The following is a 23013-nucleotide window of genomic DNA, read 5'->3' on the forward strand; positions in this document are numbered from 1 at the left end:
CTGGAAGCTTTAATCAGTTCATACATCAGGAAATGGTTGGGAGTTCCACGCTGCCTCAGCAGAGTGGGACTTTATGGTAAAGGAATACTGCAGCTACCAGTCTCTGCTCTAACCGAGGAGTTTAAGTGCGCCAAGGTCAGACTGGAAATGACATTAGTAGAGTCACGCGATAAATGCGTAAGGGAGGCAGCACCTGTGTTGAAAACTGGAAGAAAGTGGGCGGCAAAGAAAGCTGTGGAAGATGCAAAGGCTGCCCTTCGATTTGGTGATATCATGGGGCAAGTTCAGCATGGAAGAGGGGGTCTTGGTTTCAGTTCAACTCCTCCTACATGGCACAAGGCAGCCCCAGCTCAAAGGAGGAAGCTGGTAGTCAACGAGGTGCAAAAGCAGGAGGAGAGGATGAGGTGTATAAAGGCCATTTCCCAGGCCAAGCAGGGAGAATGGATGAGATGGGAGAGTGTGGAACAACGCAAGATTGGCTGGCAAGACCTATGGTCAATGGAACAGAGCAGGATCAGTTTCCTCATCAGGTCAACATATGATGTTCTCCCATCACCACAGAACCTAAACCTCTGGGTAGGAGAGGATCCCTCATGTCCTTTGTGTTCATCACCTGCAACATTAAGGCACATTTTGACAGGATGTAAGGTGGCTCTTAGCCAAGGACGGTTTACTTGGCGCCATGACCAGGTGCTGCGATGTTTGGCCTTAGCATTGGAAGACAAGCGTAACATGACCAATAAGTTGCCACCTGTTCCATCAAAACATTACACACAAAAGACAACATTCCTCCGCCCAGGAGAGCAACCACCAAGAAAAGGTGTTAAAACCAATCCTCGCCCAGGACAACTGGAAGCTGCTGGAGACTGGAGAATGCTGGCAGATGTTGGTCAACGGCTTATTTTTCCACCTGAGATTGCCACCACTAACCTTCGACCAGATATTGTCTTGTGGTCTGGATCGGCACGCCTTGTTCACCTGGTAGAGTTAACAGTGCCATGGGAGGATGCTGTAGATGAGGCGTATGAGAGGAAGAAACTGCGGTATGCTCAACTAGCCACTGAAGCGGAACAGCGAGGATGGAGAGTTCGGGTTTACCCAGTGGAAGTGGGTTGTCGAGGATTTGTGGCACACTCTACAACCCGGTTTCTCAGAGACGTCGGGTTCAGTGGCAAAGAGTTGCGTCGCACAGTGAAGAACTTATCTGAAGCAGCAGAGAGGAGCAGCAATTGGCTGTGGTTGAGACGGAAAGATTCTGGCTGGGGACAGGTAAGTAAGCTGGGCTGAGTTGAGTGGGGGACGGAGGGGGGTGATGCTGGGACGCCAGAATCACCGTCGAGCCCTCTTGAGGTGTCGTGGGCTAGTCGACGAAACACTGAGGATGGAAGGTGCCCACTTGAAAACCCCAGAGATGTACCCTACTTAGCTCAATCCAGACGGTTGTCATGCTGATGCGCTGGGGAGGCCGCACTTTGGTTGATCCCCGGAGCCAGCATTGCAGCCGTTGTGTGTGCTGATGCGCCAGGGAGGCAAAATAAGCTGATCCCTGGAGCCAGCATTACACTTCAGCCATTAACACCAGACAGAAGGATATCTACATCATCATATGGAAGGAAACGTAAATGGATGGAGACACATATGGATCACACTAGTTTACTGTAAAGCTACGTCTTAGTTGGTGCTTATCTTGGCGAGAGCCGAGTTCAAATCAGCATGAAGTTTTAACATCTACTCTCGTGTAATGGAAATCACCTGTAGAAAATGGGTGTGATCCTGTGTCTCTGAAAGCTGTTTCAGCTCAGCGTTTTTCCTCCTTAGCTCAGCAATCTCCTGCTCCAGTTTCTTCATTCGTCCTTCAGCCTGATTCACTGCAGCCTTCTCGTTAGCTCCAATCAGCTCAATAACCCCAGTGTGGATCTTCTCAATGGATTGGATCAGCTCAGTAAAGATCTTCTCACTTTCCTTTATTTCTATGCATGCAGATCTCTGAGTGAAAGAACACAGTAGAGGAGACATGGATAGAATTGATATCAAAAACACATCAGGCATAGACAGTAAACTTCTGTAGGTAATAATAATAATAATAATAATAATAATAATAATAATAATAATAATAATAATAATAACCCCCTCTTGTCAATACCCACTTTCAGTGACTCTACAGCCTGTTTCAGCTCATCCACGTCTTTCAGTCTCTCCTGGATTCTCTGTTGTATTTGTGTCTGTGTCTCTCCCAGCTGCTTCTGTGTAGAAACACAGTGACACAGTGACATTTCTGTTGGGGCATTGAGTGATATCCTGTCACAACCAACTGTGGCAGGATGGCTTGCAGTGGTGAGGTGTGGTGACATCACGGACCAGGAAGTAACTGAATCAAAACAATGGATGGGCGGGTGATTTTATTAATATTAATAAACAAAACAAAAATAAAAGATTTAAACAAACAACAAAACAGAAACCAAAGGGCACGAGGGCCAAACGAATCAGACAGACAAACAAGTAAGTGTCGTGCTGGCTAATCCAGCACGTTTTAGCAATTGTTAATTTCTGTCTCCTCTCTATCTCCCCGTACCTCCTCTCTGTACACCCAACCCTGCAGCACGGACAGCTGCAGGTTCTTATACTCTGGCCGAGGGGTTAACTAGCTGTTAATTATCTTATTACCCCTCGGCCACAGTCTGCACACGTTTGGTAAGGATGCGTGACTGTCAGCTAGTTAATCAGTAGCTGATCAGTCACGCATCCTCGCAGCACACATGGCCTTTTCGGCGACCTCCCCACCTTATTCCCTAAAGTCCCGGCTAGCAGTCCCGGCCCAGGAACAGGGGAAGCAAGGTGTCTCCGGGGCCGGCCACGGCGGGATGTCCTCCTCCCACCCCAACAACTGTAGCGTCCCAGAGGACCACATACAGGCCGGCTACTCTGGCCAAAAAAAATTTTGGGGTGGTCTCCAGACCTGCCCCCCCTTATTCATGGCTGGCAGCTCCCATCCGTGGGGCTCCGGCCACCCTTTCTCCTGCAGCGAAATTGCTGCGGGGGGAGCTGGTCTCCTGACCTCCCCTCCCTTCTTCATGGCTGGCAGTTGCCCTTCATGGGGCTCCAGCCACAGTATTTCCTGCCGCATGGCAGGACTGGTAGCAACCCCAGGCAAAATAGGACCCTCGTGAGGCGATGGCAGCAGCAGCGAACCCTCGGGAGGCGACGGCAGCAGCAGCGGACCCTCGGGAGGCGATGGCAGCAGCAGCGGACCCTCGGGAGGCGACGGCAGCAGCAGCGGACCCTCGGGAGGCGACGGCAGCAGCAGCGGACCCTCGGGAGGCAAACTTGGGAGGGGAGCCCCTGGCCATGGAGGCGGCAGCGGGAGCTCCACTTCTCCTTCATACCCTGTAACTGGTGGCTCTCCAGGCGATGCGGAGCAACAAGCAGCCCCAGGCGATGCGGAGCAACAGGCATCCTTGGGCGGTGCGAGGCAGGGCAGGAGCAGTTCTTCCCATGACGGTGGATGTGGAACCAGCAGGCATTCACCCTCTGCTGGTGGAGGTGGAAGGGGCAAGCAGTCCTCCCACGGCGGCTGAGGCGGAACCAGCAGGCATTCACCCTCTGCTGGTGGAGCTGGGAGCGGCAAGCAGTCCTCCCACGGCGGTTGATGCGAAACCAGCAGGCATTCAGCCTCTGCTGGTGGAGGTGGGGTAGGCAGAGGCAGCTCCTGCTGCTCTGCCCCTAGTGGTGGTGGAGACAGAGGCAGCTCCTGCTGCTCTGCTCCTGGTGGTGGAGACAGTGGCGAGGGCTCCTCACCCTCTGGCGTTGGAGACGGAAGCAATGGCTCCTTTCCCTCTGGCGCTGGAGACGGCAGCAATGGCTCCTTTCCCTCTGGCGCTGGAGACGGCAGCAATGGCTCCTCTCCCTCTGGCGCTGGAGACGGCAGCAATGGCTTCTCTCCCTCTGGCGCTGGAGACGGCAGCAATGGCTTCTCTCCCTCTGGCGTTGGAGACGGCAGCGATGGCTCCTCTCTTTCTGGCGCTGGAAACAGCAGCGGGGCCCCTCCCATATCTGCAGCCAGGTAGTTGAGCACCATGGCTGCGATGTCTGGGAGGGATGCTGGGTGGTGTTTCTGTTCCCAGGCCTCCCAGCGCTCCCCATCTCTCGCCCACAGGAGGTTGATCACAGCAGGGAAGGCGACCACGATATCCCTCTTAGGCTCCGCCAGCCAGTCCCAGATTCCCTCAGAGGAGACAGGATTCTTCCGCCTCGGAGGATGCAGGTCATCTCTCACCCTTGCTGGACGCTCAGGCTCCTTCCTCTCCTGCCATGGAGGGGGTTGGTCCGGTGCCACGTGACCGACCTCACCAACCGCGAAGCACCACTCCTCACCCTTCAGGCAGGTGAGGCAGACGTCCAGCGTGGTAAGGACCCCGCAGGGCTTGCGACCAGCCCCGCGCTGCTGTTGCTGAGCCTCCTGCTGCTGTTGTTGTTGCTGCTGCTGCTTTCTCCTCCAGCTACTTTTCCCCATTTTCTTTTTTTCCCTTTCAAAAAAACACAAAAAAATACTTTTTGAAAAAAAAAAAAAAAACGTCCTTTTCCTTCCTGGTCCGACTGTTGGAGGCGTTGTTTGTCCCACGCAGGGCACCATATGTGGCAGGATGGCTTGCAGTGGTGAGGTGTGGTGATGTCACGACCAGGAAGTAACTGAATCAAAACAATGGATGGGCGGGTGAAGCTGAACGCAATGGCGTTCAGCTGATTTTATTAATAAACAAAACAAAAATAAAAGATTTAAACAAACAACAAAACAGAAACCAAAGGGCACGAGGGCCAAACAAATCAGACAGACAAACAAGTAAGTGTCGTGCTGGCTAATCCAGCACGTTTTAGCAATTGTTAATTTCTGTCTCCTCTCTATCTCCCCGTACCTCCTCTCTGTACACCCAACCCTGCAGCACGGACAGCTGCAGGTTCTTATACTCTGGCCGAGGGGTTAACTAGCTGTTAATTATCTTATTACCCCTCAGCCACAGTCTGCACGCGTTTGGTAAGGATGCATGACTGTCAGCTAGTTAAATAATCAGTAGCTGATCAGTCACGCATCCTCACGGGTTTTAAATTATAAACAATAACAAAAGAAGCGCCGCAAACAAAAATACAAATAATAACAAATAGGGGCGGGACACTCCGCCACACCAACACAGGATATTTCGGAGCACGTTGTGTTGCTCACACATCTCCCATTAATATGGAATAAGATTAACGATACAGACATTATGCAAACAGATACCCTACGTGTCAATATCTAAAGGTATGCTATCTAAGCTGTCACAAAGATTCTTAATTAAATAGAATGTAGCAAATTACATGATCTTTTTTTCACTGTTTCTTCACCTCCTTGTGATGTTTTCAGTGATTCAGAACGGTCTTAATGCAATACTCAATTCTTATTTTAATGAGTCTGTGTTATGGGGCTTAACCTGAGTTCAGAAGCTGATCTTCAGTCTCGTTGCCAGTCATAGACATCTGCAGACAGGCTAGATCAGTCAACATGCCTGCATAGTGGCAAAAGCCAGTGCCATCTAGTGTACAGCTGCCAGCAATACAACAGTACACTTGATTTACAGCACCTGTCCACTAGATGGCACTGGCTCTTACTACTTGTGGGAAGGTTAGCATCAAGGCCCAGGTGTTATCGACAGGGAGAGGGACTCAGACACAGAATTGCTCAAGCTCAGCACTACTGCACACTTTTAATAAACACAAATAACAGACACAAGGGCCAAAACAAAAGGTTTAAACAAAACAAAGTACAGCACCTCTTAATTCCTGCAGGCTGGGCATTAGCCTTCACTCTCATCCACTCTCATCCACTCTCATCCACTCTCATCCACTCTCATCCACTCTCATCCACTCTCATCCACTCTCCCCAACTCCACCACCATACAAGGGATTTCTCCCTGCTTTTATACCTGTGTGGTCACTCCCCAATTAGCATCAGTTACCTAACTGGGAAATAGCCACACCTGTGATTGCTGGCAGGGACAGGTTTAACCCCGTCCCTGCTAACCTTACATTCCCCTAAACACTCTTTACAGGGACAGGGCTGTTGCTCTGTCACACTGCTAACTGAGAATTGTTGCTGATCCAGCGTGTCACATTACATAAGCTTATGACAGGCACCTAGACAACTGAAGCTGCTTTCTCTAATGTATATTGCATTTCATATGTATTTTGGGCACAGGCTTTTGTTTATTTGTTTAAATCAGGTACCAGGCTTTGTTTGTTACACAATTTAACTATGGTATGATATATAAGATATAATATATGACAATAAAACATATTCAAACATGATATATAAGTTACACAATAAATAGTAAAATAACTGTATCAAAATAGTGAAAATGAAAAGCAATTGAACCGAATAAAAAGAAAACCCAAATAAACCAGAAACTACAAATATAAACCTAATCCATAATAATTTAGGCTGAGAAAGTAAAATAGGTCTCAATACAATATTAAATTCAATGCACTAATTGATCTAATGTAAAACTAGCTAACATTTTATAAATAGACACACTAAATATCCTGATTAATCCTTATCATCTAGGACAGCTACAAGGAAATGGTTCAAACCCTTACCTGTTTCCCAGTCCTTTCTGTCTCAGCTGAGACTGTATCATGGCTCTTGTGTTCCTTGTCTGCACACAACCAGCAAATACACGTCTGATCGGTTCTACAAAAGACCTCAAAAATATTTTGGTGTTCAGCACAAAGCTTCTGCTCCAGATTTTCAATTGCATTGACCAGTTTGTACCTCTTGAAAGCAGCCCCCTCATACTGTGACTTTACGTGTGTTTCACAGTAAGAGGCCAGGCACGTCAAACAGGATTTCACAGCTTTGAACTTTCTCCCAGTGCAGAAATCACACGGCACATCTCCAGGTCCAGCATAACTTTGAGCAGGAGGAGGATTGAGTCTTCTCTTCTTGAATTCTCCAGCAATTTCAGCCAGGATGGTGTTTCTGCGCAGAACAGGCCTTCGGATAAAGGTCTTTCTGCACTGGGGGCAGCTGTAGAAATGTCTATGTTCAGACCGATCCCAGCAGTTCTTAATACACCCCATACAGTAACTGTGTCCACATGGAATAGCGACTGGGTCCTTCAATATCTCCAGACACTCTGGACACATCAACTGCTCCTCTGCTACCAGAATATTTGCTTCTGTCATACTTGCTGCAGTGAAACAGACAGACTGACGATTTCACTACAAACAAAACTATACTGTGCCGATTTCCTGGAATTGTGTAAAACTCCAAGAGGTGGAGTTTTGTATTGAGGTCAGGTTTAAACAAGCAGGAGGAGCAGAAACTGCTGAATGAGTGTGAGAGGGGCGGAGAGGAGAGAGTTGGGAGTGGGACTGTCAAAGTAGTCCTACCACTACTATCCCCCCCCCCTCCCCCCCCCCCCGCATCATGACACCCCTCATTTAACAATGAAAGATTGATTCAGGACAGCATATTATATGATACTGCTGGGACTGGTCAGACTGGTGATGTCACTGCTGGACTTGTTTTCACCTCTTGAACAGTTGCATATTTCAAGTTACTTATAAAATGACTGGGGGTTGGGAACCACTGCACTACATTATGAGATGCATCTGGTTGAAGTTAGAATTACTGTTTTAAAATGTTACATTGCTTAAATATGCATTTCTATGGAAAGAAAATGAAGGCAATGTTATACATGAAAATCAATGGATTTATTGTTCTAACATATTTTCACCGTATGCAAATGTTGGTATAAGTTCGGCAAATGAAAGGTTATTTTTGTGCATGAAAAGGGTCAAAACATACCTGCTTGTACTCTACTGGCGATGAGATTGAGAGAGATTTTGATTATTGCGAGCTAACCCGACAAGCAAAAACATTAGACTTACAAATACAGGCTGGTGCTGACAAATTTGCTAAGAGGAAAGCGAGATGCTACCCCCTTTTATTTTTTATTTATTTGTGATTATCCGTGTCGTGTAAACATGTCATTTAAAACTTTGCTCCATATTTCTTCTTTCGACTTTCACAGGAATGTGGGGCTTATTTAGCAGTTTGTTCATTGGTTTATATTTAATAAAAAGAAAGCAGGTGAAATGTATCAAACTTAACTCGAGGCGTAAGTATGTATTGAATTTGGTGAGATGCATTTGAATGGACGCTCTCAAACCCGGTCCTGGGGACCCCCTGTGGCTGCTGGTTTTACAGCAGCGCCGGCACCAGTCTGACCAGTCCAGCAGTGTCAGCACTAGTCTTACCAGTTCCAGCAGTACCAGCACGTCTTACCAGTCCCAGCAGTGTCCAGTAAACGGCCAGTCTTACCATTTCCATTTGTATTATTTATTTCTTAGCAGACGCCCTTATCCAGGGCGGCTTACAGTCGTAAACAAATACATTTCAAGAAATACAGTACAAGTAATAATACAATTAAGAGCAAGATAAATACAATGACTTTGGTTCAAGCAAGTACAAGTGTGACAAAATACGATTCAATAATACAGCAGATAACAGTGTCAGTGATAGTTACATCAGGATATAATTCAATACAAAATACTACAGATTAAATAACACTTGGCAGATTACAGTACTCTAAAGTACAGGATTAAATGTAGTAAAATAGGGGGCAGATAAGAACAAGTAAAGCGCATTTAAGGAAGGGTGATAAGTGTCCAAGGGGAATAACAGAGGAGTTCTACAGGTACTTTCTGAAGAGGTGAGTCATGGAATGTGGTCAGGGACTGGACAGTCCTGACATTTGTAGCATCAGTGTCACCGGTCTCAGCATTAACTTCAGTGTCATTGGTCTCAGCATTAACTTCAGTAGCAGTGAATCAAACGCATGTCTCTCAGTGAAGGTATAAACACATCTACTGATTCATATTTATAACTTCTATTCTTCCTGCCCTTTTAATATCACATATTTCTACAGTGTGAAAAGGGTCATTTTAGGTTGGTGTGGTTTTGCTGGGAGCCAATTTGTTTTAAAAAATATGGGTCATGATATTTCAAACATCATCCAAGGTGGATCGCTGGCTAAACAGTTAGCAACATATATTACTTTGCAGTTTGCATTAATAGTCATTAGACTTTATAAGATGATAACTTTCACCTTCGTAACAGATATATACAGTGCCTATAGAAAGTCTACACCCTTTCAAAATGCTCACCTTTTGTTGCCTTATAGCCTGGAATTAAAATGCATTCAAATAGTTTTTTTTTTCATTTATCTACACATCCTGCCCCACAACTTCCAAGTGAAAAAAAATATTCTAGAAGTTTGTAGTTAATTAATTAACATTAATTACAAATAAAAACTGAAATAGCTTGTTTGGATAAGTGTCCACCCCCTTGTAATAGCAATCCTAAATTAGCTCAGGTGTAACCAATCGGCTTCAAAATCACACACCAAGTTAAGTGGCCTCCACCTGTGTTAAATTGTAGTGATTCACATGATTTCAGGATAAATTCAACAGTTCCTGTAGGTTCCCTCTGTTGGGTAGTGCATTTCAAAGCAAAGACTCAACCATGAGCACCAGGCACAGATCAGGGGATGGGTATAAAAAAATATAAAAGGCCTTGAATATCCCTTGGAGCACAGACGATTATTAAGAAGTGGAAGGTGTATGGCACCACCAAGACCCTGCCTAGATCAGGCCGTCCCGCCAAACTGGATGACCGAGCAAGAAGGAGACTGATCAGAGAGGCTACCAAGAGGCCAATGGCAACTTTGCAAGAGGTACAGGCTTTTATGGCCAAGACTGGTCAAAGTGTGCCTGTGACAACAATATCCCAAGCACTCCACAAATCTGGCCTGTATGGTAGGGTGGCAAGAAGGAAGCCATTACTCAAGAAAGCCCACCTTGAATCCCGTTTGAAGTATGTAAAAAAACACTCAGGAGATGTGGCAAAAAGTTTTGTGGTCTGACGAAACTAAAATGGAATTTTTTGGCATAAATGCAAAGCGTTATGTTTGGTGCAAACCCAACACAGCGCATCACCCAAAGAACACCATCCCTACTGTGAAGCATCACAGCTGTAATTGCTGCCAAAGGTGATTTCACCAAGTATTAACTCAGGGGGGTGGAGACTTATCCAATTATGATCTTTCAGTTTTGTATTTTTAATATATAATTTTTTTCTCAATAAAAACTTTTTTTCCCTTAACAGTGTGGAGTATGGTGTGTTTATAAGTGGGAAAAAATCCTCATTTAAATGCATGAAACTTTGAGGCACTGACACAACAAAATGTGAAAAAAGTTCAGGGGGGTGTAGACTTTCTATAGGCACTGTGTGTGTGTATGTATATATATATATATATATATATATATATATATATATATATATATATATATATATATATATAGGATATGGAGGGTTTTTTTTAGACAAATTAGATTTTTGCCTTGGTAAAAATGCATTCCTAGCTACACCCCTGGTTATTGCTGCCTTTAAAAATCCAACACGCTATACTCGTTGTTATTATTATTATTATTATTTATTTCTTAACAGACGCCCTTATCCAGGGCAACTTACAATTGTTACAAGATATCACATTATACAGATATCACATTATTTTTACATACAATTACCCATTTATACAGTTGGGTTTTTACTGGAGCAATCTAGGTAAAGTACCTTGCTCAAGGGTACAACCGCAGTGTCCCCCACTGGGGATTGAAACCACAACCCTCCGGCCAAGAGTCCAGAGCCCTAACCACTACTCCACACTGCTGCCCTATGACAGAAGTTATACAGAAACTGTGACAGAAGTTATTGACAGAAGTTATACAGTAACAACAAGTAAAGAAATGCTGTTCAAACCGTTGTAAAAAAAAAAAATATGGTCAGTGTAACAGAACTTTCTAAGTTTACATATTATAGATTTTAGACAGAAACACAAAGTTAGACTCATCAGCCCTGCTGTTTAATTCATAATCTTAACATTGTAAATATTTACAATATCATATAATATGCTGTCCTGAATCAATCTTTCATTGTTAAATGAGGGGTGTCATGATGGGGGGGGAGAGGGATAGTTGTTAAAGGGTTACTGTGACAGTCCCACTCCCAACTCTCTGCTCTCTGCCACTCCCACACTCATTCAGCAGTTTCTGCTCCTCCTGCTTGTTTAAACCTTTCCTCAGTCCAAAACCCCACCTCTTGGAGTTTTACACAATTCCAGGAAATCACAGCACAGTGAAGTTTCGTTTGTAGTGAAATCGTCAGTCTCTCTGCCTCACTGCAGCAGAAATGGCAGAAGCAAATATTCTGGTAGCAGAGCAGCAGTTGTTGTGTGCAGTGTGTCTGGAGATATTGAAGGACCCAGTCGCTATTCCATGTGGACACAGTTACTGTATGGGGTGTATTAAGAACTGCTGGGATCGGACTGAACATAGACGTTTCTACAGCTGCCCCCAGTGCAGAAAGACCTTTACCCGAAGGCCTGTTCTGCACAGAAACACCATCCTGGCTGAAATTGCTGGAGAATTCAAGAAGAGAAGGCTCAATCCTCCTCCTGCTCAAAGTTATGCTGGACCTGGAGATGTGCCGTGTGATGTCTGCACTGGGAGAAAGTTTAAAGCTGTGAAATCCTGTTTGACATGCCTGGCCTCTTATTGGGAAACACATGTCAAGCCACACTATGAGGGTGTTGCTTTCAAGAGGCACAAACTGGTCAACGCTATTGAAAATCTGGAGCAGAAGCTTTGTGCTGAACACCAGAAGGTTTTTGAGGTCTTCTGTAGAACCGATCAGTCGTGTATTTGCTGGTTGTGTGCAGACAAGGAACACAAGAGCCATGATACAGTCTCAGCTGAGACAGAAAGGACTGGGAAACAGGTAACGGTTTGAACCATTTCCTTGTAGCTATTCTAGAAGATAAGAATTCCCAGGGATATTTAGTGTGTCTATTTATAAAATGTTAGATCGTTTAACGTGAGATCAATTAGTGCATTGAATTGAATATTTTATTGAGACCTATTTTACTTTCTCAGCCTAAATTATTATTGATTAGGTTTATATTTGTAGTTTCTGGTTTATTTGGGTTTTCTTTTTATTCGGTTCAATTGCTTTTCATTTTCACTATTTTGATACGGTTATTTTACTATTTATTGTGTAACTTATATATCATGTTTGAATATGTTTTATTGTCATATATCATATCTTATATAACATACCATAGTTAAATTGTGTAACAAACAAAGCCTGGTACCTGATTTAAACAAATAAACAAAAGCATGTGCCCAAAATACATATGAAATGCAATCTACATTAGAGAAAGCAGCTTCAGCTGTCTAGGTGCCTGTCATAAGCTTATGTAATGTGACACACGCTGGATCAGCAACAGTTCTCAGTTAGCAGTGTGACAGAGCAGCAGCCCTGTCCTTGTAAAGAGTGTGTGGGGGAATGTAAGGTTAGCAGGGAAGGGGTTAAACCTGTCCCTGCCAGCAATCACAGGTGTGGCTATTTCCCAGATAGGTAATTGATGCCACACAGGCAATTCTGTGTCTGAGTCACTCTCCCTGCCGATAACACCTGGGCCTTGATGCTAACCTTACCACAAGTAGTAAGAGCCAGTGCCATCTAGTGGACAGGTGCTGTAAGTCAAGTGTCCTGTTGTATTGCTGGCAGCTGTGCACTAGATGGTGCTGGCTTTTGCCACAATGCAGGCATGTTGACTGATCTAGACTGTCTGCAGATGTCTATAACTGGCAACGAGACTGAAGATCAGCTTCTGAACTCAGGTTAAGGCCCCATAACATAGACTCATTAAAATAAGAATTGCAATGACCACTCCGAATCACTGAAAACATCATAAGGAGGTAAAGAAACAGTGAAAAAAAGATCATGTAATTTGCTACATTCCATTTAATTAAGAATTATTCTGACAGTTTACATAGCATACCTTTAGATATTGACATGTAGGGTATCTGTTTGCATAATGTCTGTATTGTTAATCTAATTCCATATTAATGGGAGCGGTGTGAATAACACAGCTTGCTCTGAAATAGTCTGTATTGAGTGTGATAGTATATCACTCAATGCCCCATCAGAAATGTCACTGTGTCACTGTGTTTCTACACAGAAGCAGCTGGGAGAGACACAGACACAAATACAACAGAGAATCCAGGAGAGACTGAAAGACGTGGATGAGCTGAAACAGGCTGTGAAGTCACTGAAAGTGGGTATTAACAAGAGGGGGTTATTATTATTATTATTATTATTATTATTATTATTATTATTAAGAAAAATAAATGGAACAAACTGTATTTTGAAATATCAAAAGATTGAATCCTGTCACTTGTTATCCATTTACACATCCATTAGAACAGATTTCTAAACTGATCAATGGACTTGCGCAAATCTGCCGAAGTCTACAGAATATCGCTATGTGTTTCTGATATGAGTTGTAAGGATGTCTCCCGTACTGTGTTATTTCACTCAGAGATCTGCACAGAGGGAAATAAAGGAAAGTGAGACGATCTTTACTGAGCTGATCCGATCCATTGAGAAGATCCACACTGAGGTTACTGAGCTGATTGGAGCTAACGAGAAGGCTGCAGTGAATGAGGCTGAAGGACGCATGAAGAAACTGGAGCAGGAGATTGCTGAGCTAAGGAGGAGAAATGCTGAGCTGAAACAGCTTTCAGAGACAGAGGATCACATCCATTTTCTACAGGTAACATCACTGCTTGTTAGAAAATCTCAAGTCCATAACTGGGACGGTTTCAGACAGACCTCTCCAATTGAATGAATCCTTGCTTTTCCTCAGGAATGTTTTGGACCCCATTCTGTTTCACTGAAAACTCCTTTTCTCCACTTTCCTGTTGTAGAATTTCCAGTCTCTCTGTGCCCCTCCTGAAGCTGGAGACTTACCCAGCGTTACTGTCAATACAGACATCTCTTTTGGGGCTGTGAGGAAAGCTGTATCTGTACTTAAAGACCATATTGAGAACTTCTGCAAGGGGGAATTAGTCAAAATAACCACAACAGGTTGGTGTAAAATAGATTCCTTTGGTAGAGATTTCTCAAAGAGACAATGGCTTGAGGAGGGACAGGACTTGCAAGACATTAATAAAGACCTCTTGCAGATTGTTGGCTATATGAATATTGCAGATGTTTTATTTCAAATGATTTCCCCAGGTTGAAACGCCCCTGCTCATTTACAGTGACATCCCAAGTGATGAGAGCAGGAAGGGAGTTTCTTATTATTTGTTTATTTAGCAGACACCTTTATCCAAGGCGACTTACAGAGACTAGGGTGTGTGAACTATGCATCAGCTGCAGAGTCACTTACAACTACGTCTCACCCAAAAGACGGAGCACAAGGAGATTAAGTGACTTGCTCAGGGTCACACAGTGAGTCAGTCGCTGGGGGGGATTTGAACCGGTGACCTTCTGGTTACAAGCCCTTTTCTTTAACCACTGGATCACACAGCCTCCTTAAGCTTCTAGTGCATTACATGAGAAAACAACACAATAGCATTTAAACAGAGAGAGAGGGATTCACACATTAAACAACACATGTTTCAATTCTATTTCTCTCTCTTTTTTTCGACCAAGTGAATGAAGTTGCAGTTTACAGTCTGCAGGCTCCAGAGCCAAGGAACAGAGCTGAGTTTTTAAAATGTAAGTCTGTTTTCACTGAAACATTTAATTGAAAGACGTGTCACTCCATTGTGAGAAGAGCTAACACTACAGAACAGGGAGGGGTGGAGCTTGAGGGCAGCAATTATTATTATTTATTAGTAATTGTAAACCATTAATCTACACTCCTCTCCAACAGACAACAAATTGTTTCAGATGAATACATGCAGAATGACTGGGAGAGGGGCATTTGTTGTCTGTTTTTCCACTCAGACCTTTCTCTCCCTAAATATCTTGGTATCCCTGAATAGAAAATCATCCCATCTTTTAATCCATGTACAATGCATGTAAAAGCAGTTGTGGGGTAAAATGAACAGCTATCCTTCCCAGTCATCCTGTGCTGGTAGTAAATGTATATTGCAGTATCACTGCACTTGTGGGATGGATAGCTCATTATATTAGACAGATATTTGAAGAGTGGACAATACTCTATTGAAGATATTTAGTAAGCAAGGGGTCTGAGTGGGTAAAATATAACACATACCTAGTAGGAACATTAAGTGAACTGTAATTGTATGCAGAGTTACATTTGATTGGTTCCGATTCAAGAAGTTTGATAAGATCGAGGAATTATAATGAACAAAAGAATCAAACAGCAAGAGGGCTTAATTAAAAGCAGCAGCAGTTTTTTGAAGACAGAAAAATAAAAAGAGAGAACTTCTCCAAAGTCAGAAATAAATCTCAAGTAAGAATTATACAACACGTTTATTGATTATCAACCTTAAACATCACAGTCTAAATATACTTGTTTATAAAATAGGAGGGAGGAGGGGGAGGGAGGAGGGAGCATGGAGGAGACATCATGAACCAGGGAGGAGGGAACAGGGAGGAGGGAGCAGGGAATAGAGGAGGGAGCAGGTAGGAGGGAGCATATAGGAGTGAGCAGGGAGAAGGGAGCATGAAGGAAGAAGTAGAGTGGAGGGAGCATAGAGCAGGGAGGAGGGAGCATAGAGGAGGGAAGATGGAGGAGAGAGCAGAGAGTATGGAGGAGGAAGCAGGAAGGAGGAGCATAGAGGAGGGAGGATGGATGAGGGACTATGGACAAGGGAGCATGGAGGAGTGAGGAGGGAGCAGGAAAATGGGAAGAGGGAGGAGGGAGCATACTGGAGGGTGGATTGAGGAGAGAGCAGAGAAAAGGGAGAATGGATGAGGGAGCAGGGAGCATGGAGGAGGGAGTAGGGAACATAAAAGAAGAAGCATGGAGGAGGGAGCAGGGAGAAGGGAGCATGGAGGAGGAATGAGGCAGCAGGGAGCATGGAGGAGGGAACATAGAGGAGGGAGCAGGGAAAAGGGAGGACAGTGGAGGGATTTTAGTGGATGATACTCTATTCAAGATATTTACTAAGCAAGGGGTCTGAGTGGGGAAAATGGAAACAAATGTCCCACCCCAGTCATTCTGCATGTATTCATCTGAACCAATACTAGTTGGAGGGCAGTGTATAATATTTTACAATTAATAGCATCATTACTTTATGCATTGATTACCAGCTGCAAAATGAATTCACACAAACTCATCCAAAATATACAAACAATCCTATTACTCCCTTCTGTACCGTTGTACTTCAATGCCTCTTCTGTTTTCAAGTTGTAGCCTTATGCCAGAAACAGCCATTATAAAAAGAACCTGTTGTAATATGTATTTATAAGTCTAACTTTTGGTTGGTTCTATGGAGATTTTCTCAGTGATTTGACTTTTCTAACCCTCTCTCCTCTACCCGTCCTCTTCTCTTCAATCAGATTCCTGTCAGCTCACACTGGACCCCAACACAGCGCATAGAGAGCTCTGTCTGTCTGAAGGGAACAGAAAGGCGACATGGGGAGAGACCCAGAGGTGTTCTGATCACCCAGAGAGATTTGATTACTATCTCCAAGTGCTTTGCAGAGAGGGTTTGTCTGGGACTCGCTGTTACTGGGAGATTGAGTGGAGTGGGGGAGGGGCTTATATAGGAGTTGCATATAAAGGAATCAGCAGGAAAGGAGTGGATCTTTCCTGTGTCCTTGGATACAATGACAAGTCCTGGAGTTTGTTCTGCTCCGGTTCCAGTTACACTGCCCGGCACAATAACAATGAAACTGCAATAACTGCCCCACGCTCCCCGAGAATAGGAGTGTATCTGAACTTTAATGCCGGCACTCTGTCATTTTATGGCGTCTCAGACACAATGACCCTCCTGCACAGATTCCAAACCACATTCACTGAGCCGCTCTATCCTGCGGTTTATATTTATTCTGGTTCCCCTGTAACAATCTGCCAGCTGAACTAAACAGTTTTGTGCTGTAAGAAAACCTTTGTATTAAACTCCCTGTCTGTCCTCTCCACTCCTCGGGTGAAGGGAATTTTCAATCTGACAAAACTTTGGATGAAAGTTAGGGGGTAAAACGGCACCACCAGCAGAGTGAAACAAGGTGAATTATTTGTTTTTACACTTGGGGCCAAGGCAGCCTCATTTTTACTGTTTAATCTCTTTCAGGTTAGTGTTTTTGTAATTGTAAACACTCATAACTGTACAGCTGTTTCAGCATAACATGTTCAATATGTCCTGAGTATTTATTGATTACAAACACATAAATAGAACCAAGTGGCAGACTTAGTTGGCATCTCTGCACAGTGCTAGAATTCCCACAGCAAGTACTGATAAGTATCTCTTAAGTTGTTTGTAGCTCACTAAGTAATTCCACAATGTCTTCCTATATTGCACTTCAATTGGCTACATAGGTCTCAAATTTAGTTTATTGTTTATTAATGTTATTGTTTATTGTTATTCAAAGCACTGTTTAAGGTCAACGATCTATATAATCAGGTTTTAAATTAAAACCAAAACACAAATGTAAATACGCACCATTTTAATAACCATTTTTTATGTTTCTGTACTTTAATGCAAACATTTTTTCTTTAAATGTTTTGTAAAGTTTTTAATTTTCAATAAATGTTTTGTTCTGCACCTACTTCTGAAATTAACATAAACTAAGTGGTCTGTCAACAGCAGCTAGTCTCTGGAAACCTGAAGTGCACAGAAAAGCTTTGGAGAAAATGTTAAACACACAGAAAATATATTCTACTATAACAATAACCACACAGTGTTGCTTTAACTAAACAATACCAGCAGACCAGCCTATTTCATACAGGTCTTTGTCCAGTGACTGCTGGGTCTGGTGTAAGAAGAAAAAAACAGTAATTCACCCTATTGTATCTTTCAAAGGTTTGCCTGCCAATTGAAGGAGCCAATGATAGCAGGGTAATACTATTGTGAAGCTGCTCAAAGAACACTGCAGGTACAGTCCTGAATCCTCCCAGAAGCTGAGGGTGTGAAGTATAGAAGAACTGAAATGTCCGCTCTGGATAGACAAACACCAAAAAGATAACAAAGTTACAAACTGAATGAAAGGAGACAGTACAATATTATGGATCAAATAAAAGCAGGTTTTTCACATCTTCAGTGTGCCCAGCTGACACAAGCCCATGAGGCTCTGTTGTCTTCAGAGCGCGAGCTCAGGGTCAAATGATTTCAGTCGCTTCTCGACTCTGGGATCAAGCTAGCAGACACTTCCAGGAGGTTAGTCAAGCTAACAGCCCCTAAAAGACTAAAACATCCCATTTAAAACACATGAAAGCCCCGTGCAGCCAGTCTACCCAGGCTAAGTGCTTGAGAAAGAGAGAGGGAGAGAGATCTAAAGGGAAGGGGTGTAAATTTCACTGCTCATGAACACACTGCTCCCAGGTAGGAAACCCACTGATCCTCAATTACTGCTCCTAGTGATATCCCCCCAGCTCCAATCCTCCAAGTCCACAGCTTGAGTTGCAATCTGGTTTCTCAGCTTCTCACACGGCACAGCACACAGCTCCCAACTTACAGCTCCCAGCTCCAGCACAGTTCATCTCCAGTACCCCCTCCTCAACACTCCCCACCCCACACTGTATACTCTCAATCCATCACTTCTCATTAACAGCACCCCCTCCTCAACACTCCCCACCCCCACTGTATACTCTCAATCCATCACTTCTCATTAACAGCACCCCCTCCTCAACACTCCCCACCCCACACTATATACTCTCAATCCATCACTTCTCGTCAGCTAGAAAAGCTGCACACCTCCAGCTCTTGCATACCTTAGTTTTAAACCCACTGAAGGTGAGAGCATAGTGAAAAGTCCATCTCAATTCTGTTTTACAATGTGCCACTTTAGAATCAGCTTGTTTCCCCTCTTCACTGGTCAGCAAGGGGGTCAGTAAGGTGTGGAATGGATTGGATTGGAATGTGTGTCCCTGGAGAAGTGCAGAATCCCTGGCCTCTGTTCTGGGAGTCTGATCTGCTTGTTTTATTAACCTGGTTTTATCACAGTTTGGAGCTGCACTGCTGGAGGAGTGCTTGGAGAGGCTGAAGCAGTTGTTTTCAGATCACCAGTTCTCTGACACTGAACCGCTTTCTCTAAACTGCTGGTCTCCTCCACAGTGGATCAATGCTGTGATGAACCAGGACATGTGCTGAGGTTTGGGACCTGATCTAGTGTGTCTCTAAACAGCGCTGATGAAAAGACCTTCAGCAAGGGAGGCTGGGTGTGGATGACGCTGCACAAGCCACCGCTCCCTCAAAGATCAGGGTCCTTCAATGGAGGATTCTGTACACCATGTAGAGTACAAATCCAAGGAGAATATGAGGAGGTTGTATAATGCAGTGGTGAGACCACACTTACAGGACTGGGTCCAAGTCTGGTCAGCACAGCACCAAAGGGACACTGTGGACAAGGAGAGAGTGCAACAAAGACCAACCAGACTAATCACAGGGCTTAGAGGACTGAGCTATGGAGTAGGCTGAAAAACAAATGGCAAACTATTTCCTTAGAACGTCTTCACTCAGCGGAAAGGTACCTGATGAATCAGTACAAGTTCAAGGTAAATCTAGGTTTTAAGGTAAATCTAGGTTTTAATCTAGGTTTAGTGTATATATATATATATATATATATATATATATATATATATATATATATATATATATATACAATAAAATTGCGTTACATGTTTCAAAAGGTACTTCATTTCTTGTGGTAAAGCCCTTTGTGTCAGGTTAAGGTCCAGGACTTTACCACTGTTTGTGTTTGTGTGGGTGCGTCAATAACAAGTCTAGTCATCAAGCTGTTTTTAAGCACATTTTTTATTCAAAAACAAACAAAACAGAGAAATCTAAATGAAGAGTTTAAACAAAACCTGTGTCTGAACTAAACTTTAACAAAACACTAAACTATCTGTCTGGGCGCCTTTTTTCCCTAATCAGTATTTGTAAAGATAGTTTTTACCTTGCAGCTCTTTCTTTCTTTCTTTCTTTCTTTCTTTCTTTCTTTCTTTCTTTCTTTCTTGCCTGGGTAGGGGTGACCTAAGTCTGACTTAGCATTTCAAATCAGTTACAGTATCCTAAAGCGAACACCGATGTGTAGTCTTATATTAATCAGTACATATGCGCAGAGCAATGCAAAGATAATGTATTTTATAGACCGAAATATATTTTTTTAGATATTTAAAATGATGTTGAATTATATTTCCGTTTTTGATTTCCCCAATAATGTATTTTTTTCATCAGCGAGCATAAAAACAGAGGGCGAGACAAACTTTGCATTTGAAATCGCAGTTAATCAGAACACGTGACACAAACCCCAGTCCAAACGAATCCGATTCTAGTGCCGTGTTTACAGGATAGGGGAAAAACAACATTTCGGTTCCCTTTCCTCAATGATCATTCTTACTATCTGTGACGTGTCGTCACTTCCATGCGCCTCGGCTTTAAATGCTGCAATGCTGAATATACCCGCCATTGCAAGAGATGGAATATACAGTATTTAGGGTTTTAACCGATAAAAACTGATAAAACACCCCCGATACAAAAAATTAATAAATAAACCGATGGATAGCCAATAAACACAGGAAAGCCCCGGAAAAACTATGGATATTGTTAATCTATTCATGTTTACCCTTTTCACATTAAAAAATAAAACCTACTACAAAAATAATAAATAAGAAAGGCTGTCTGGCTTCAAAGACTACGTTCCCCAGAAGCCCCGGGGTTAATGAATTAAGGGAAGAGTCTGCCGACATATAAAGAAGCCTGCAGATCACTCGTGGTGGGTAGCAGTGGTGTATACGCCACCAGAGAGATCTACAGCCGTCTGGAAATCCCAGCCTGAAAGGTTTTCGTTGTTGGAAGTTTTCTTGCTAATTCGCTCGTTATAAAAAAAGAAAGTCTCTTATGTTAAGAACCAGTTTAATTTATTTGCTGTTTTCGGTGCACTGCAGTAGTATTGTTTAATGTTGTGAAAACATGCCGGTTTATTTGTTTAGTTGTAGCAGAGAGTGAGTATAAACTCTGCATATTAGAAAGTACACAGAGCCCGTCTCTGGTCCTGGCGGGGCCGGCGCCGGTGATACGAGGTATGACACAGGCCCGATTTTTGGGATGGAACCGCATAACAGTCTCGCGTTTTGATTGGTCCATGTCTGTCACATGAATACGTCGTCACACGAGTGGAAAAGCGTGCTGGCATTTTTAACATTGTGATCAGATAGAGAGAGTGTTCTGCTTTTCACAACCTTACCATTAAAATATAATGTGGTATTACACTGTACTGATATTACAAACTATGAGGAATTACTTTATATAAATTATCATGTTATGCACGAATGTAAGAATTGGCTTTCTGTGGTGGTGTACTTTTTTCTTTCAAGTAGCATATATCTATAATCGTTTTTGCGATATATTTTAATATAAAACATATACGCTATTGCAGTTTTGTTACAGGATACATTAGTTTATCTCTAATGTAATCACAGTTTTACAGATAGACTGCCCCTGTTTTCATTTACGTCGCAAATTCTGGGCCGCTTTACTTTTCAGATAATGTCCCAAATTCTGGGCCGATTTGGTTTGCAGATAACATCCAAAATTCTGGGCCGCTTCGGTTTTTAGATAACGTCCCAAATTCTGGGCCGCTTTGGTTTTTAGATAACGTCCCAAATTCTGGGCCGCTTTGATAACATCCCAATTTCTGGGCTGCTCTGGTTTTCAGATAACGTTCCGAAATCTGCATTTTCGAATTCAGGCCAGTTTTTGAGATATTCTGCTTAGCTGACAGCCGAGTTTCTAAGTCATGCATGCACAGTTTACCATAAACTGGACCATTAATTCATTTAAGAGTACATGAATCAAAGTTAATGTATTTTTTACTCTCCTCAGAAAACATTTAGGAACATGGTATACCAAAAAAAAAAAAAAAGGTAATCTCATTTGCTTATGTAATGTCCATCAATATATAGTGAGGCATAGGGGTTTATCAGAACTTCTGGGTTTAAGAGACCAGTGCCCTTCAACAACTTCAAATAAATCCTATTGTATTGTATTAGTCAGCATTTCCCTGATCTATTCCTGATCATTTATACTGTAGGTCAGGGGTTTTCAACCTTTTTTTGAAACTGTACCCCTTCTATCTGGAGGTTTCAGCTCGAGTACCCCTTTACATTTTTCGCTCGACTGAACGGTACCTCAGTTACAATAAAATGGAGAATAATCTGATGACCCCCCCCCCCCCTGTTTATTTAATAAATCTGGGTGACAAACTGCTGGTTTAGGACAGAACAACAAACAGTAAGCTTAATTCTTAAAACTTTTAACTACAAGTATTTGGATGCACAGAATTAAAAAGACAAGTATTGGGTTAGGAGCACACCTATTTTTTTGTAACTTTGACGGCCTTTTGTAAAAGTTTGAAGGCCTTTTGATACCCAGCATACACTGCAATACCCAGCAAAGTTATACACTGATATTCTGATAGCACAGCAATTCAAATGAAGTTTGTAATTGGTTGTGTTCCTCAAATACACAATAAAAAGTGATATTTACAGGGTATACAGTTATACAGCGAACAGTGGTTTCGGACATCTAAGAACAGGTACTGCGAGCATCTGGATTTATACTCAGAGGTACTCTGTAGCCTCCTGGGACATTCACAGCTTGTTTGACACCCTCTTGTAGTTGCCCGTTTCTGCATATAAAGCAAAATGCTGTTTGTCAATCTCTTGTTTTTCTTATAAATCAGTCTTTGCAAGAATCATTCCAAAAACACTTGAATCAGTTAGGCACTACCAGTCTGACACTACAGGCCTTTAAATTGCAGTACCAATTTGCAAGTTGCTAAGTGGTTGCGTTCCTCAAATTTGCAGTGCAAAGTGATATCTTAAAGAATAGGGTATATAGTGCTTTTTTTCGCCTCCCCTTGCTGTTGGTGCAAAACTGTGCTCCGATACACTCAGGCTGATACTGTGATCACAAAACACTTGGAATGGACTTAAATTG

At 43.1% G+C, this 23013-nt stretch overlaps 2 protein-coding genes across 2 annotated transcripts; one reads left to right on the forward strand and one right to left on the reverse strand.

Annotated features, from left to right (window-relative positions):
* Window positions 1-1728: 1728 nt before the first annotated feature.
* On the reverse strand, window positions 1729-7236 carry LOC131723078 (E3 ubiquitin-protein ligase TRIM47-like). The gene is made up of 3 exons (XM_059016417.1): window positions 6625-7236; window positions 2148-2243; window positions 1729-1986 (listed from the first exon to the last, which is right to left on the reverse strand). The coding sequence occupies exons 1-3, from the start codon at window positions 7210-7212 to the stop codon at window positions 1729-1731; spliced, it is 942 nt and encodes a 313-aa protein (XP_058872400.1). The 5' UTR covers window positions 7213-7236.
* Window positions 7237-11233: 3997 nt separating this feature from the next.
* LOC131696757 (tripartite motif-containing protein 16-like) lies at window positions 11234-17617 on the forward strand. The gene is made up of 6 exons (XM_059016669.1): window positions 11234-11869; window positions 13116-13211; window positions 13476-13709; window positions 13864-14023; window positions 14594-14659; window positions 16415-17617. Exons 1-6 carry the CDS (start codon window positions 11282-11284, stop codon window positions 16939-16941), a joined length of 1671 nt encoding a protein of 556 aa, XP_058872652.1. The 5' UTR covers window positions 11234-11281; the 3' UTR covers window positions 16942-17617.
* The last annotated feature ends 5396 nt before the right edge of the window (window positions 17618-23013 follow it).

The sequence above is a fragment of the Acipenser ruthenus genome, chromosome 53, assembly GCF_902713425.1.
Source record: "Acipenser ruthenus chromosome 53, fAciRut3.2 maternal haplotype, whole genome shotgun sequence".
NCBI classification, from domain to species: Eukaryota; Metazoa; Chordata; class Actinopteri; order Acipenseriformes; family Acipenseridae; genus Acipenser; species Acipenser ruthenus.

Excerpts from the sequence above, each read along its gene's own strand:
- LOC131723078 (XM_059016417.1), bottom strand. The coding sequence starts at position 7,212 with ATGACAGAAGCAAATATTCTGGTAGCAGAGGAGCAGTTGATGTGTCCA. Across the intron at positions 2,244-6,624 it reads CAGAAAGGACTGGGAAACAG|AAGCAGCTGGGAGAGACACA; the intron begins GTAAGGGTTTGA and ends GTTTCTACACAG. Across the intron at positions 1,987-2,147 it reads AGGCTGTAGAGTCACTGAAA|AGATCTGCATGCATAGAAAT; the intron begins GTGGGTATTGAC and ends TCTTTCACTCAG.
- LOC131696757 (XM_059016669.1), top strand. The coding sequence starts at position 11,282 with ATGGCAGAAGCAAATATTCTGGTAGCAGAGCAGCAGTTGTTGTGTGCA. Across the intron at positions 13,710-13,863 it reads ATCACATCCATTTTCTACAG|AATTTCCAGTCTCTCTGTGC; the intron begins GTAACATCACTG and ends TTCCTGTTGTAG. Across the intron at positions 14,660-16,414 it reads CAGAGCTGAGTTTTTAAAAT|ATTCCTGTCAGCTCACACTG; the intron begins GTAAGTCTGTTT and ends CTCTTCAATCAG.